Source organism: Nycticebus coucang, chromosome 12 (assembly GCF_027406575.1).
Source record: "Nycticebus coucang isolate mNycCou1 chromosome 12, mNycCou1.pri, whole genome shotgun sequence".
Lineage (NCBI taxonomy): Eukaryota > Metazoa > Chordata > Mammalia > Primates > Lorisidae > Nycticebus > Nycticebus coucang.
The window spans coordinates 57,358,499-57,375,357 of NC_069791.1; the positions used below are offsets into that span (position 1 = coordinate 57,358,499).

The 16,859-nt window shown below is 44.8% G+C and overlaps 1 protein-coding gene across 1 annotated transcript; it reads right to left on the minus strand.

Annotated features, from left to right (window-relative positions):
* Window positions 1-1,810: 1,810 nt before the first annotated feature.
* PEX26 (peroxisomal biogenesis factor 26) lies at window positions 1,811-13,756 on the minus strand. The gene is made up of 5 exons (XM_053555685.1): window positions 12,368-13,756; window positions 10,132-10,272; window positions 8,052-8,347; window positions 7,418-7,561; window positions 1,811-4,606 (listed from the first exon to the last, which is right to left on the minus strand). Exons 1-5 carry the CDS (start codon window positions 12,595-12,597, stop codon window positions 4,503-4,505), a joined length of 915 nt encoding a protein of 304 aa, XP_053411660.1. The 5' UTR covers window positions 12,598-13,756; the 3' UTR covers window positions 1,811-4,502.
* Between the last annotated feature and the right edge of the window lie 3,103 nt (window positions 13,757-16,859).

The following is a 16,859-nucleotide window of genomic DNA, read 5'->3' on the forward strand; positions in this document are numbered from 1 at the left end:
TGGAGAAATGGCACAGGGATGGGTTTGACAGGCTCCTGAGGCATTGTGTCCATAGCGGCTAATATAACTTCTTATCAGTTCAAAGTCCGGAGGTTTCCAGAGGGAGAGAAGCAAAAGGACCCTTTTTTTTTTTTTTTTGCAGTTTTTGGCTGGGGCTCATTTGAACCCACCACCTCCGGCATATGGGGCCGGCACCCTACTTCTTTGAGCCACAGGCGCCACCCAGACCCTATTTTTTTCTGGTAAATAGTCCATGTTTTAAGTTCCAAAAAGGTGCTAGAGCAGAGAGGGAGGTGAGAGACACTTTGACCAGGCTGCAGGCAGCTGGGCTAAACCAGAATAAAATCAGAATTCCAACAGGCCTCATCCGTGGGTTCCAGAGGCCAATGTCCATTAACTCAGTGGCCTTTCCATGCAAGGAAGAAAAAGAGAAGGTAAGGTCACAGGTAGGTGCCCTACTTGCAGTTTATGCCAGGCCTTTCTCTTTCTGCCATTTCTAGGGTGCTTTAACTAGATGGCAGAGGCTGCCCTGTGCCAGTCCAGATTTAGAAAGAAACTGGTGTCGAGTACAATGGCCTACTCTTATCTCCCCAGCGTGGTGGTGGTAGTTGCCAGGCAGGCTGAGCAGCCTGCTTGGTATTTCCCCAAAAGTAAAGTTAAGAGGTCTTGCCCCTGACTGTTAATCTTAAACTTGGGGTTGCTGTACTCTAGGCTTTGCCAAGGTTGGAGAGATTTCATCATGGTAAAAAGGAAAAGGGCACCAGGACATGCTCTGTGATCCTATCGTACAGTGGAATAACATTAAGAATGAGGCAGCTCCACGTGTGCTGACAGGGAACAAACACCTAAGACTGATGACGGTTTCTTTTACAGGGTGGCACAGTGTGTCATGGGTATAGTATGCTATCATTTGTGCAAGAGAAAGAAAAGCTCAACATCAAGAGAATATTTTTGGAGGGATAAGCACACTGGGAACAGTGGTTGCCTCTGGGTAGGAAACTGGTACAAAAGTAGACTTTCTTTTCTATGCAATACCCTTTTTGTGACTTTTGAATTCTGGATCATATGTGTAAAAACTATTTTTAAATGGTCTATATACACGCATGTGCAAACATACACATGCAAAAGAATGGGGATTAGCTGCACAAAGCTATTTCCTATCCCTTCTAGTCCCTCTCTAGAAGCAGAACCCCCATCCTCTCCAGGTGCCATCTGTTCTGCTGTCTACCCACCTTTCACCCCATGGGGTTACCCATAGTAGCCTGATTTTTCCTCTTCCTTTCACCCCCCACCAACCTCCCATCTGACCACAAGAGGATTACCAGTTCCTGCTTTCCTCAGTACCCCTAAATTTTAAAGTATCTGTTCTATGTTAAATTCTTCAGGACCCTCTAGAACTGATCAACTGATCCAAATGGAGTTGCCCTCCTGGACGTATTTGCATATTAAGAGCGGACTTCAGCTAGGGAGTGAGAGAAAGTGAGGATTTTTAGGGAAAGTGAGACAGAATCAGAGTGTTGTGAAATGAACATTAGACCTGAGGGTCAGGAGATGTTGGTCTTATTCAGGATGTGTGACCTGGGGCAAACCACTTCTTCACCTTTCAGGGACTGAAAAAGATAGGAGCTTTAATATATGATCTGCATTAGATTATCTTTCCAGATCTCACATCTTAGAAAATCCTATCATGCAATTGGACTCACCAATGCGTCATGTGTGCTGAACAGCCCCATCCAACAGAAATACAAACCACAAATGTAATTTTAAATATTCTAGGAGACATACTCAAAAAGTAAAATGAAACATGAAATTCATTTTAATAATAGATTTTATTTAACCCAGTATATGCAAAATATCATTTCAACATATGATCAATATAAAAAATTACTGAGTTTTGTTTTTTTTTTAGTACTAAGACTTCCAAGTAGGTACTTTACATTTTCAGAACATCTTAATTTGTAAAGTGATGTTCAAACGCCACGTTTGATGAATGATGACCATACTGGACAGTGCAGGTAGGAGTCTAACAGAAAAGCTGTCTCTTCACTTTTGACCTGTGGAAGCCTAGGACTGAATACCCATTTGAGCACCAGCAGCACTACACCCTTTGCAAAGGTCAATTGGTTATGGAGGCAGTTTGGGTTCTGAGTTCCCTGCCTGACTGGGCAAGTAGCTGCAGCTGGTTATCCGACAGCACTGCAGAGTTCGGGATTAAAAATAGACGACTTGAGGGCCTGTAAGCAAAACAATACTGGAGAACTTCAGGAGAGAGCAGAAAAGTGAGTTGGGCATTATCAGGTCTTCTTCATATTCAGGGTTTCCCAGCACGAAAGCCCACAACTCACCTAAAGTACACAGACCTCTTGTCATGTTGGCTGTTATTGATCCACTCCCTTAAACACCTTTGAGCACTTTCTATCTCCTAGGCACTCAGCTGGCATTGGGGACATGAACAATCATGAAAGCTCTTACTTGGGAAACTTCGTAAGCACCATCTTGGTTTCTCACCCACAAATGCCTATGAGACAAAAACTTACAGATGAGGACCCTGAGGCTGAAAAAGCTAAACCACTCCCCAGTAGTCACACATGTGGCAGAGCAGGGATCTGAGCCTGCCTTAAGCCACACTCCCTAATTTCAAAGAGCTCACTGTTTCTGGAGGCAACAATGAAGTTCACAAAATCATAAGCCCATGAGGTCACTACCAAAGGTAGTTTATAAAATAGTGGCCTAGATGGGTTGGAAAGGACTCCTCAATTAAGTCTGGAAGGGGAGGATCTCAACAGGCTGAGCAGGTGCCTTCAGTAGGAACAGCATGAACTACAGTGCAGGGCCCGAGTGAGCAGGTAAGCTGTGACTGGCAGGCAGCTGGAAGGCAGTGTGCACAAGTAGCAGAGGCCCCAGGTCAAAGTGGACGTGTGAGCCAAAGCCAGTACACGAAGGCCTTAAATTCCAAGAAGAGCATCTGGATTTTATTCTGTGGGCCTCAGGAAGCCACGCCCAGTATGAACAGTAAATGGGGCCAGGTTTTCATTTTAAGAAATCATTCCATAGGAGCAATTTCAAATCAACCTGACTCCTTTTTTCTGGTCAAGGTTCCAAGCTCTATTTAAAAGCTGATACCAGAAAGCACAGACTTGTTTCCTACAGAGTTGGACCATGCCCTTGGGATTTAATTCTAAGGGTCTGTGAAGTTTATGTACTTTATTCATTTCTCTAAAAAGAAGTTGTTGGCTAGCAACCCTTGAAAGTCAACCAATGAAAAAGCAAGCCAGTATCTCCCACATTCTTGGCATTAACACCGACTGAGGTCCCAGCACAGGGCGGCTTGCCTGGCCTTTGGATGCAGAGCTTCTGGCCCCTGCTAGAAGCCTTTCACAATCCTGGCAGCTCAGTGGTGTTTGACATTTACATGCACAGAAACATGTAAGATTCTTGTGGCTACTGGGAAAAAAACACGGAAGCATTTCAATTCCTCAAATGCTAAAGTCCCAATGCCTCTCCCTCTGAGATGATTTTATTGTTCACTGTCTCCCCTCTGCTCTCTGCCCCCATCCCTTCCAGTTCACCTGATTACTCAGTTCCATTTTCAGCTCAGCAGCCTCTGAGCTGGCCTACTTTCCAAGGCCACACGAACAGAAAAAATTGGGCATTATACAAACAATAGAACATAAGTAGGACAACAGGACATGGCGGGGGACCTGCACCACTATGCACCAAGGATACAGGCAGAACCTGGTGAAACAGCCATGAGACAAGTCTGCAGAACAGGAGGAAGAGTAGGTAGAGATGCTGAGTATAACAAAGCAGGGCTTGGCTGCTTATAACATGGAAAATTGAGCTGAAGACCAAGAGGCACCAAGCAAGATCACTTTACCCCATGACAACAGCTGAGTAGGCTCACTTTGTTCTCAATGGCTACCCAGGTGGTTCTGAAAGCCATGCCCAGTCTGGACAGTGAGAGGGTTCAAGCAGCTGCAAGCCCACTGCAGGACCATGGGGACAGTACGCAGATACGTGATTAGACCAGCCCTATGGAGAAGAGGAGGGAAGACTGGACAGAGGCCCTTCAGATCTCATGCTAGCTGGTTAAGGTATGGCCCTCTGGGGCCCTTCTAGGAGGTAAGTCTTCAAGGTTATGGTAGGTCAAGGGTCACTCCATTAGACTTTTTCTGAACTTTAGCTCCGTAACACCCTGACTAGAACACTCTCTTGCCTTTGCCAAGATGGAAATGTTTCAGGGACATAGTCCCTGTTCCAAAACTCCTTTGTGAAGGGCCTCTAGGCATGAGGGGATACTGTTCTGGATTCCACATTATGGACTAAGATCAGCCAAAGTGGGGTGCGAAGGGGAGGATGCCTGGGCAGCAAGACACAGCACATCTGACAAGATGGGCTCTTTCAAGAATCAGACTGGCCCGACTCCTGAAGAATGGGCACCCTGGCTTGTTTCTGCTATCGCAGGCGTGGAGGGCAGAGAAGTCCAGCTACGTGAAGATTGCTCAGTCCTGGATGTGGAGCTGGTAGAAGCGAGAAGACATGGCCTTCCGGATCCAGTGGAAGAGCTGAGCCAGCTTGTAGAGGAAGGGCCAGGAGGAAGGAGATGCTGCAGGGCACAGGGAGGACTGCTATGAATGCTCCTTCCCCACTTCACCCTGCCAGCTCCCACCCATCAGAAACACTACTGCCTTAGGATCAGGCATGGTTTGTTTTTTTTTAAAGCATATTTTGGTGCTTAATGTAAGCATCCTCCCCAATAATAAAAATTTCACTTTCTCTAGGATATATTTTCTTCATTTGAATTACAATGACCTTAAATTTGCTAAGAAAAAGATTCAAATTATTGTTTTAATCCAACTTTTTTGCAATAGAAGAAGCTGGTAACAGTGGCTGCTGCTGGGGAGATAAATTTTGGGAAAGACTTTTCACTACATTTTGTACCTTTTAAATTTGGAGCCAAATGATAGTATTACCTATTTTTATCATAAGTTAATTACATTGAAGGTAAAATAAAGTAAAATCTACTGGGTTTGTTCTTTTTGTTTGAATTACTAATTTTTTTTCTAGCATATATATGTGTGTGTGTGTGTATATATATATATATATATATATATATATATATCTTTCTTTCTTTTTTTTAGGCAGAGTCTCACTTTGTTGCCCTCAGTAGAATGCTGAGGCCTCATACTTCACAGCAACCTCCAACACTTTGGCTCAAGTGATTCTCTTGCCTCAGCCTCCTGAGTAGCTGGGAGTAGTTGGCGCCTGCCCCAACTCCTGGCTATTTTTAGAGATGAGGTCTCACTCTTGCTCAGGCTGGTCTCAAACCCATAAGCTCAGGCAATCCACACACCCCGGCCTCCCAGAGTGCTAGGATTACAGGAGTGAGCCACCACGTCCCACCATACATTTATTTCTTAAAAGGAAAAAGTGTTACTTTGTTAAAAAAAAACCTACTGACAATCTACCCTCATTATATATTTCTACCATGTTCTGTGAGGCCCAGGTATAGGCTCCATCTTCCCTCAGCATTAGCACCATGCGTCAAGCCTGAAACTGAGTTCAGGGACTCTTGGGAAAAAGCTCCGAACAACCTTGCAAACAGTGGGCTTAAATGTCCTCATGCTGTCCCCATTAGGAGACTAAGATTTATGAGACTAAAAAATTTCTAAATTTTTATCAAGTCCTTGGAACAAAGTTGAAAGTCAGAGGATAGACAGGAATTAATACCAACTATCCTTAGCATTTCTGAGAGCTAACTGGTGACTTTCTGGTAAAGCAAACAGAACTATTCAGAAGGAATTCCTTCTCTGTGTTCAGCAAAGGGGTTAAACAGACAATCCTGAGCTGTGTGGGGAAAAGCTAGCTAAAAAGGAGAAAGGAAAATGGGGGAAGAGGGAAGATTTAAAGACTAAGTCAAAAAGTGATCGCTTTGGCTCAGCACCTGTAGCTCAACAGTTAGGGCGTTGGCCATATACACTGGGGCTGGTGGGTTCAAACCCGGCCCAGGCCTGCTAAACGACAATGACAACTATAACAAAAAAATAGCCAGGCATTGTGGCGGGCACCTGTAGTCCCAACTACTTGGGAGGCTGAGGCAGGAGAATCATTTAAGCCGAAGAGTTGGAGATTGCTGTGAGCTATGTTGCCACGGCACTGTACTGAGGACAATAGTGAGACTGTCTCAAAAAAAAAAAAAAAAAAGAAAGTAAGTGACTGCTTTGAAAATAGACAAATTGTTGTGTGACCTAGGCTAGTCACCTCTCTTGTTTTTAGGTTTCTCAACCAAAAAATGAGGAAAGAAAATGAAGGGACTAGAATAAGGGTACCTGGTTTTCCCTTCAATTTTTAAAGTTATATCATTCTATTCTAAGTCTAAATTCATGAGAAGATAGAGATTAGATCATAAATCACATAGAGTAAAAAACACAAGAAAAACCTAAAGGAGTTAAGTACCTAATCCTGGCCCACTGCTTATGTACCTGAGGGATTAATCCTCAGGGAATAAGCAGGGTTGATCCCAAATACCACCTAGGGACCTCATTTCTACTTCACAGTGAGCCAGAAAACAGACTAGTCAAAACGTTCAATATTTGAAATGTTAAATCAATTATGGAAGTTTCTGTATATTCAAATATTTAGCCATTTAAAAGCCACTAAAGCATATTATGACAGGCAATGGCCTACATGCAGGGGTCCTCAAACTGCGGCCCACAGGCCACATGAGGCAGTGTGATTGTATTTGTTCCCATTTTGTTTTTTTATTTCAAAATAAGATATGTGCAGTGTGCATAGGAATTTGTTCATAGTCCTTTTTTTAAACTGTAGTCCGGCTCTCCAAAGGTCTGAGGGACAATGAACTGGCCCCCTGTTTGAAAAATTTTGAGGACCCCTGGTACAGTATCGATATCCATAGAAAAAGACAAAATATAACAATTATATTTTGGATTTCTGTATTCTTCCTTATATTTTTCCCTATTTTCCACATTTTCTAAAATGTATGAGTATTTCACTGACAATTTAGTATGTTTTGAATTAATACTTAATTAGACATTAACACTTAATTCAACTTTGTCAGATATTATGATGATGATAAGTTTTAAAAAAACTTTTAGAAAGTTAGAGATCACCCCTAGAAAAAGCCCATGACCAAATGACTCAGCCAGTGTTCAGGGTCAAAAGAGCAAAAGGGACTTTCCCCAGGCCACTCTTGCGAACTCTAGGATTGGTCTTTCCTTGGAGGTGGGGTTAACTCTTGCTCAGGTGCAGCCATTCTGTCCTGTGGAAGAGACTCATGGGGAGACATTATAGGAGGAATCTCCATCCTCAGCAGGGTCCTCTGGTGGGCAGAGGCCCAGCCCCGTCAAGGACCCCTTCCCCAGGAGGGGTGAGAGGGGAGGCAGGCTCTATCACTCACCTGGATCAAACCTCACCACCAACAGACATAGGATCAAGGCGGCCAGGAGGCTCTTTTTGAAGGGCAGAGAAAAGAAATGGCTCACTGCAGAGTCCCAAAGGTGGTGAACCAACATTGGTAGTGACAGGAACTTGTGAGTGAAACCTGGCCAGGGAGACAGAAGACAACTTCAGGGAAATTGGGGAAATCAGCTTCCCAGATTCTGGGCTCTGAGTCTGCTCTTAAGAGTTGGGCAAAAGGAAATGACAATGATTTTCTCACATAGCTCATAAAGTAGTTCTAAAGGGAATTCCAAAAGCTTCAAAATGTTTTAAGAACCACTGGATTACCACTCTTAGGACAGGACTCTGACAGACAACAGATATTAGCTGGGTAAACTTAGCATATTTGGTTTCTTTTTCAATGGTATCATTATTTCATAGCATTCTTTATATTGTGGCCTAAGATGCAACTTCAGAAGTCTAGGCCTTGCTTTGTTGAGAAATTCAACAGGCTTCCTATTCTGTGATTCAGAGTTACTCAGACAAAGGATTGCTCCCAAACTCCCAGGAATGCTACGATGGACCCTGAGGAGTAGGGAAAGTCCACAACTACTTTAGAGAGGCCACGTGGGGATAAGGGGATAATGTCCTACCTTCCTGGTTTACCTTCTGGGCCTCTTCAGACCCCGAGTGTTCTTGTTTCTGATGTTGCCTTGCTGTGTCAATGGCCTGGAGTATGTCCAGCCGCTGCTCCTCACCAAAGGCTACAGAGCCCACCACAAGCTCCTCAGCCTCTGAAAAGTGTCCTAGAGGCAGCAGTACCCGTTGTAGGTGAAGTTCTGCCAAGGCTCCATATTCTGGAAGGTCCTGGTTGTCTGGGTCTTGGAGCCAGGCACTGACCACATCCAGCACAACTCTAGGCTCTTGCATTTTGCTGTATAAAAGAACACTGCAGTCCCAAATAACCCAATCCCCAAAAGAGAAGAGTCAGTGCTCCATAGTTGGTTTATTTCTCATAACCACTATGCTTCTCCTATCCAACCTCTTCCCTATGTTCTCTAGTCCTTCCCTGTGGAATGCTAACATTATTTAGAATGAGGACATTCCTGTGACAAACACACCATAACATACTGAATGGGGAAAAGCAGTTTTTCTTAAGATCAAGAACAGGGCTCAGCACCCATAGCTCAGTGGCTAGGGCACTGGTTAGATACACCAGGGCTGGTAGGTTCGAACCCGGCCCAGGGCCTGCTAAACAACAATGACAATTATAACAACAACAAAAAAATAGCCAGGCATTGTGGTGGGCACCTGTGGTCCCAGCTACTTGGGAGGCTGAGGCAAGAGAATCACTTAAGTCCAAGTCTTGGAGGTTGCTGTGAGCTGTGATGCCACAGCACTCTACCCAGGACGACAGCTTGAGACTCTGTTTCAATAAATAAATAAATAAATAAATAAATACAAAGATATCCCATGTTCATGAATCAGAAGAATTAATGCTGTTAAAATGTTCATACTACCCAAAGTGATCTATAGATTCAATGCAATCCCTATAAAAATACCAATTCCATTCTTCACAGAAATAGAAAAAAAAATCCTAAAATTCATATGGAACCACGAAGACACCAAATAGCCAAACCAATCCTGAACAAAAAGAATAAAGCTGACGGTATCATACCACCAGACTTCAAAATATACCACAAAGCTATAGTAACCAAAACAACATGATAGTGGCATAAAAACAGACACACTGACCAAAGGAACAGAATAGAGAACGCTGTCTCAAAAAAAAAAAGGAATAAATTCACATAGCTATAGCCAATTGATTTTCAACAAATCATGCTAGGAAAATTGGATAACCACATGCCCAAGAATAAGATCAGAACCCTTCCTCTCACCATAAATAAACAAAAATTCAAAATGTATTAAAGACTTCATTATAAAACCTGGAACTATGAAATTACAAGAAGAAAACACAGGAGAAACACCTCATAACATTGGGCTAGACAAGGATTTTTTTAAGTGAGACCTCAAAGCACAGACAGCAAAAGCATAAATAGACAAACAAGATTACATCAAGCTAAAAAGCTTTTACACAGCAAAGGAAACAATTAACAGACTTAAGAGACAACCTATAGAATAGGAGAAAATTTGTGCAAATTATACATCTAACGAGGGGTTGTTATCAAGAATATATAAGAAACTTAACAGCAAAAGCAAACAAAAAAAGGGCAAATGACTTAATAGACATTTTTCAAAGGACATACCAGATAGCTAACAGGTATATGAAAAAATGTTCAACATCACTCATCAGCAGGGAAATGCCAATCAAAATCAGAATGAGATACCACTTCATTCTAATTAGAAAGGCTATTATCAAATGCAAAAGAAAACAAATGCTGGCAAACATGTAAATTAGCACAGCCATTATGGCAAACAGTAGGGAGTTTTCTTTAAATAATTCCTAGGAAATAATAAGCAGCTCGCTCAGCTCTGTCCACTGTCATCTCACTTCACTCCTACTCCCCATGTTCCCTCTCTTTTTCTTTTTCTCTATCCCACCCCTAAACTCCTCCTTCCTCATTCTTTATTGCTGTTTTAAGGTCTGAAAAAAGGTGGGAAAAAAATTATATTTGGCGGGAAATGGTAGGGAAGGAGCAAAGAAGAGATATTAGATCCTCATTTTGCAAAGGACATTAAAAATCCTCTCGTTCCTGAACTGCAGGGACCTACCACAGCTCCAGGACTTTGGGAGGTAGCTTTTCAGGGACCTGGTAATATTGAAGGACCCAGGAAAGGACTTCTCGCCATCGATTCATTTCTGCTAGGGCCTGGATCCCCACAACACACAGGGAGCCCTTCACCTCCAAGGAACTGTGAACGGAAAGATTAATTTCAGTTACAAACAGTTTCCCTCCATCTCCATTCCCACATCCACCTGCAGACTGTTCTCTAGCTCGCACCCAACTCGGCAGCCATCACGTCTCTCTTCCTATTAGTATTCAGGTGGGCCTTACAATTGGTCTCATGGACTGCCCTTTTCCCCAGAAGCAAAAAGTTCCTGTTAACCTCTTAAAGGCAAATCAGCTGTTGCTAAATACACATCTATTTCTACCCCGTTTCCCCGAAAATAAGACAGTGTCTTATTTTAAGGTGTGCTCCCAAAGATGCGCTAGGTCTTATTTTCAGGGGACGTCTTATCTTTCCTGTAAGTAGGTCTTATTTTCGGAGGATTTCTTATTTTCGGGGAAACAGGGTATGAAATCAAGTTTAAACCAACAGAAGGGCAATCCTGAGGGGGAAACTACAACTGAAGCACAGGGCTGTGGGTCCAAAAAACCTGGAGCTAAGACTTTGCTTAGTGAAAACCAGACTTGGAGCAAAGTGTCCAGCTGATTGTAGTAGGCATAGGAACTCCACAACTGACCTTTTAACATAACCTAGTATAGTTTCTCTAGACACCCAGAAGCAAAGTCTTCAGCATCCACTGCAATACCCAGCCCCCTAAAAACTGTTCATCCTTCTCTGTGATCAGCTTTTATTATTCTACTCACCACTTCCCCTAGTGTGGCCTAACCCTACTTTTCATCCTTCTCTGTGATCAGCTTTTATTATTCTACTCACCACTTCCCCTAGTGTGGCCTAACCCTACTTTTCAATCCACAGAGGAATGACGCCATCATCTGCCAGAAAAGGTGGTGGCAGTAGAAAGAAAGGGCAAAGCGAACCAAGGTTTTCTCTGGGTTTTTTTTTTTTTTTTTTTTGAGTCACTATGTCACCCTCGGTAGAATAGTGCCGGGGAGTTACAGCTCACAGCAACCTCCAACTCTTGGGCTTAAGTGATTCTCTTGCCTCAGCCTTCCAGGACTGGATTAATTTTTTAACCCAATTCTAAGACAGGACCAGAACACTACTTCTGCCACGAGCTCCCCCCATCATCGGCCAAGGTCAGTGTGAACAAACTTGGAGGGCGGGTAACTCTTAGGAGAGGACTTCGCCACCTGCCTCCTGGTGGGGGGAGGAGGCTCACTCTGTAGTGCTGGGTAGAGTGCTCTGGCGTCATCTTGGGCTCAAGCGACCCTCTTGCCTCTGCTTCCCAACTAGCTGGGACTAGGCACCCACCACGACGCCCGGCTAGTTTTTCCATTTTTAGTAGAGATGGGGGTCTCGCTTTTGCTCAAGCTGGTCTTGAACTCCTGAGCTCAAGCAACCCACCCGCCTCCGCCTCCCAGAGTGAGCTACTGCGCTCCCGCCACCTGCTTTCTGAACCTGCTTTTAAAGAGAATTTAGGCGGCACCCGTAGCTCAGTGGGTAGGGAGCCGGCCACATACACCCGGGCTGGGGATTCGAACCTGGCCCAGGCCTGCTGAACAACAGTGACAACTGCAACCAAAAAAAAATAGCCGGGCGTTGTGGCGGGGGCCTGTAGTCCCAGCTCCTTGAGAGGTTGAGGCAAGAGAATCGCCTAAGCGCTAGAGCTAGAGGTTGCTGTGAGCTGTGATGCGTCTACCGAGGGCAACATAGTGAGACTGTCTCAAAAAAATTTTTTTTAATTTAATATACATTCAACCTCCCATCATGTGGGTTCCCACAAAGCTCCCCTACGCAATTTGACCACTTCATTGCACCGTGCCTCGGTTTCCTCCTTTGTAGAAGGGCACAAGATGAGGAACCGGTCTCTCAGAAAAAAACCTCCAATGAAAGCGAGGTGGCAAAAATAGCCGGGCGTTGTGGCAGGCGCCTGTAGTCCCAGCTACTCGGGAGGCTGAGGCAGGAGAATCGCTTAAGCCCAGGAGTTGGAGGTTGCTGTGAGCTGTGTGACGCCACGGCACTCTACCAAGGGCAATAAAGGGAAACTCTGTCTCTACAAAAAAAAAAAAAAAGAAAGCGAGGTGGCAGGTTCCCCGTGAGCAATCTGGGAATAACAAAAAGCCTGAACTACTGAGCCCCTCCCCCCAAGAGCACGCACACGCCCGGGGGCTCGTCCGCCAAGCCGTCCGCTGCCAGGCCCTGGCAGGCCCGTTCGCAGGTCTGCAGCGCGGCGCGGAAGTCCCGGTGCACCACCAAGAGGTCGGCCGCCTCCTCCAGCAGGTCCACCGCGGGCGCCCGGGCCGGGGCGGCGCGCACAGGCTCGCTGCTGCGAAGGGGCCCCCCGCTCCCTCTAAGCGGAGCTGCGGACATCGAGGAGTCGCTCTTCATAGCGGGTCGGAGCTCAGGGCTTGTCTCTTCACACGTCAGCCAGACCGCCTGTCCGCAGGCTCTAGGATGTGCCGAGTTGTCCTGGGAGAAGAGGGAGAGCGCTCATATCCTCGCCCACAACCCTTCTCGAGCTCGATTCCCGGAGAAGGACATGTAAGGAGCCATAGGTAAAGCAAAGAAAGGCTGGGCTCGCCTGGCACCTGGGGAGTCGCGGAATTATCACATCCCTGGACTACCTGGCCCTAGCTTCTCTGGCAGACAGCACGTACCGGAACCACCTTAGCTACGCCCTCGTCATTGTGAACCGAGCCCCTCACCGCGGGCACCAGGCACCGGGCGCCAACCTCTTTGGAGCGCCCATAACCCCCTGCGGACGAGCGGCTTTCCGGGAGCGCGAAGCACTTTGGGAGTTGTAGTTCGACAGCTCTCGACTCAGCCGCCTTCAGAAGCCGGCGCGCAGTCTTGGACTACAACCCCCAGCCTGTGGCGTCCCTGAAACTGTCTCCGTCCTGGGGGAAGACAAAGTGACCCCCCAGCTTTGGTATGGGGTAGCGGGGAAGGTGAGCTGTTAATAAAGCCGAAGCTGTGTTGTGAGATGAGGAGGTCCTCTCACTAACCGGCCCCAGCGGAGGCTGGAGGGAAGAAATTCCAGTAATGGAGGCGGAATTAGCTGCACAATCCTAATTCTGAGTTTCTGCAGGGTTGGCAATTAGGACGTCAGGAGAGTAGTCTAGGAAAGGCACTGAAGGGCAGCGTCAGAGCTCGCTGCTTTTCCCGAATGTGTACCGCCTTCCCAGGCCCAGCTCACAGTTACTCTGTGCTAAAAGGCCTGGCGCTGCCTGCAGTCTTAGTTAGGTAAGTCTTCCCTCAGCTCTGGTAAGTTAAGGACAGCTGTTATCCCCATTTAACAGGTGAGGAAACTGGAGCTTATTTAAATAATTTGCTAACGCTCTTTTGTCTGAAAGACATTTATTTAGTCACTATTCCGCAGGGACAGAACTAAGTCTGTGCTTTCCATTCAGGGACTGCATAGTCATCGCGCAAGAGAGTTACATAAACTACTTGAGCCTTCATTGTTTCATATAAAATAAGGATACTGTGAAAAACAATGCCATACAGTGTGTAATGCAATTTGTAATAAAGTACTGGGACCAGAGTAGGTATTCAATGAATTGGAGCGTAATAATTACTCAGGCTTTGCCAAGCCTCTCATGTTTATAATAGGTTCACTTAGCTTTAGTTTCATCCCCAGTTCTCCACCTTCTGTTTCTTTTTTTTGTGTGTTGTTTTTTTTTGGCCGGGGCTGGGTTTGAACCCGCCACCTCTGGCATATGGGACCGGCGCCCTACCTGCTGAGCCACAGGCGCCGTCCTGTTCTCCACCTTCTGAACTCTCTCCAAAGCTTCCCTAGAATCATCTGTTCCCCTAGAGATTAGATTAAGCAAGCCAAGCACAGAGTAAGAACCTCCTCACAGCATACATCCCTTTCCATCATAGACACACTTATTTTCTGAGCTTTGAGCTCTGCAGAAAGTCTTCATTGAAAGCTGAGGCAGAAGCATCAAGTCCATCAGGCTCTGAGGAAAGAGAAGTATGGATCTTGTAGTCATGTCAAAATAAAGCCAGGACTCCAGTTATTCCACAGACTTTTTGACTACCTTCTAGTTGACAGGCACTGTTCTAGGTGTGGGGGATACCACATTGACCAAAAGAGACAAAAATGTCTGCCTTCATGAGCTTACATTACAGTGAAAAGAGACAATAAAAATATACAAGTAAAAAAAAAAAATACAAGTAAAATATAAAATATATAGTATGTCGGATATAAATACATTCTTTTTTTAATTTTTTTATTTTTAATTTCAGCTTGTTCGTTCTTCGTTTGAAGTACTTTTTTTTTTGTTGTTGTTCATTTTCTTTCTTCTTTTAGATGTTCTTTCTCTGGCGATGCTCTGTCCCCTTGGCTCCCCAGTAGCGGGGATTACAGACACCCACCACAACATCTGGCTATTTTTGATGTTAGTAGAGACGGGGTCTTGCTTTGGCTCACTGCTGTTCATACAGGTCTCGAAACTGAGCTCAGGCAATCCACCTGCCTCGGCCTCCCACAGCGCTGGGGACTATAGGTGTGAGCCACCTCGCCTGGCCAATAAATACATTCTTAGAAATAGAGAAGAGAAGGCCAGGCACAGTGCCTTACACCTGTGATCCTAGCACTCTGTGAAGCCAAAGCCAAAGGATCCATTGAGCTTAGGCGTTTGAGACCAGATTGAGCAAGAGCAAAACCCCATCTCTACTAAAAATAGAACAATAATCTGGGTGTTGTGGTGGGCACCTGTAGTCCCAGCTACTTGGGAAGTAGAGGCAGAAGGATACTTGAGCCCAGGAGTTTGAGGTTGCCGTGAGGTAGGCTGATGCCAATGCAGTATAGCCTGGGGCAACAGAATGAGACTCTGTCTCAAAAAAAAAAAAAAAATATATATATATATATATTTTTTTTTTTTTGAGAAGAGGCCAAGTACGGTGGCTCACACCTGTAATCATAGCACTTTGGGAGGCTGAGCTGGGAGGATCACTTGAGGCCAGAGTTTGAAACCAGCTTGAGCATCATAGTGAGACCCTGTCTCTACAAAAAAATACAAAAATAACTGAGCATGGTGGCACACAACTGTAGTCTCAGCCTCTCAGGAGGCTGAGGTGTAAGGATCACTTCAGCCCAGGAGTTTAAGGTTGCAGTAAGCTATGATGATGCCATTGCACACTATCCTGGGCAATAAAGTGAGATCTTGTCTCAAAAAAATTAATAAATAAAAGAAAAATTGGGAGTGACAACAGTAAGGAGGTAGGATTGGTATCTATTTAACTTTGTTTTCTTTTTTTTTTTTTGAGACAGAGTCTTACTATGTAGCCCTCAGAGTGCTGTGGCGTCACAGCTCACAGGAACCTCAGGCTTAAGCCATTCTCTTGCCTCAGCTCCCAAATAGCTGGGAATACAACACCTGGAGATATATATATATATATATATATATATATATATATATATTTATTTATTTATTTTTTGTTGCAGTTATTGTTTAGCTGGTCCGGGCCGGGTTCCAACCCACCAGGTTGGGTGTATATGGCTGGCACCCTACCCACTTGAGGTATGGGTGCCACCTTAACTTTGTTTTCTAAGAGGAAATACAGTGTAGGGGACAGAGCAGAGAGAAAAATGTGGCCCTCACGCTCAGGACTAGCCTCTATTGATGGGAATCACTATTCATTCTGGAACACTGCCCTTGGGACCAACATAAACCTATTCTCAGTGCTCTTTGTGAGGGGTTCCACCCTAAGTCCCTCATCCTCACCAGGCAGCATTCATTCCCCCACAGAAAACTAGAGGCAAAGCCAAGATGCCTAGAAACTGTGTAACAGTCTAAACAAAAGTCTGTCTCAGATTGACATTAGATGATGAAGATTATTAGTAATAATTATTAGCATGCAAAAAAAAACCTGTTCCTCAGAACCAGGTTTATTTTTTATTTTTATTTATTTTATTTTTTATTTATTTACTTATTTTGAGAGAGTCTCATTACATTGCTCTCGGTAGAGTGCTGTGGTATCACAGCTCACAGCCACCTCCAACTCTTGGGCTTAAGCGATTCTCTTGCCTCAGCCTCTCAAGTAGCTGGTACTACAGGCATCCTCCACAAGTCCTGGCTATTTTTTTGGTTGCAGTTGTCATTGTTGTTTAGCTGGCCCAGGCAGGGTTTGAACCAGAGCTTAGGGAGGGTTAGAAGTCATTCCTGAAAAATCAGGGAAACAGTAGGAGTATTGGGAAATAGATTTGACCAGGCCAAGGCATGCTGAACTGGTACAACCACAGGAGTACAACTGGTGCAACCTTCCAGGAACACCACCACTAAGTGGCTGCTGCCTGGAAATTTCAGTCCCCTTCCTTAATCCCTAACAAATTTATTGCTATTCCAACGTTTTCCAGAAGATGGCAGCACAACTGTAAAAGAAGTACCCTTGCCAGAAACAAATTTGGCTATTTAGTAGCAAGGCAGCCAGAATGAGGTCAAGGTGTGTAAGGTGGGAGGAGGGAGTGCTATAAATGTACAGAAATATGACTGTATTCCATTTCTATGACTCATCCAGTTTTCAACTTTATAGGGCTTCACAGAAGTCTGTATGTAACCACCTAACCTTTAGCACTGTTACACCCACAAATTGATTCTTCAGACTGATACATCCATTTTGATGCACCACCATCTTATCTA

Excerpts from the sequence above, each read along its gene's own strand:
- PEX26 (XM_053555685.1), bottom strand. The coding sequence starts at position 12,597 with ATGAAGAGCGACTCCTCGATGTCCGCAGCTCCGCTTAGAGGGAGCGGG. Across the intron at positions 8,348-10,131 it reads CCCAAAGTCCTGGAGCTGTG|TGTTCTTTTATACAGCAAAA; the intron begins GTAGGTCCCTGC and ends TTGGGACTGCAG. Across the intron at positions 7,562-8,051 it reads CCAGAAGGTAAACCAGGAAG|GTTTCACTCACAAGTTCCTG; the intron begins GTAGGACATTAT and ends CTCCCTGGCCAG.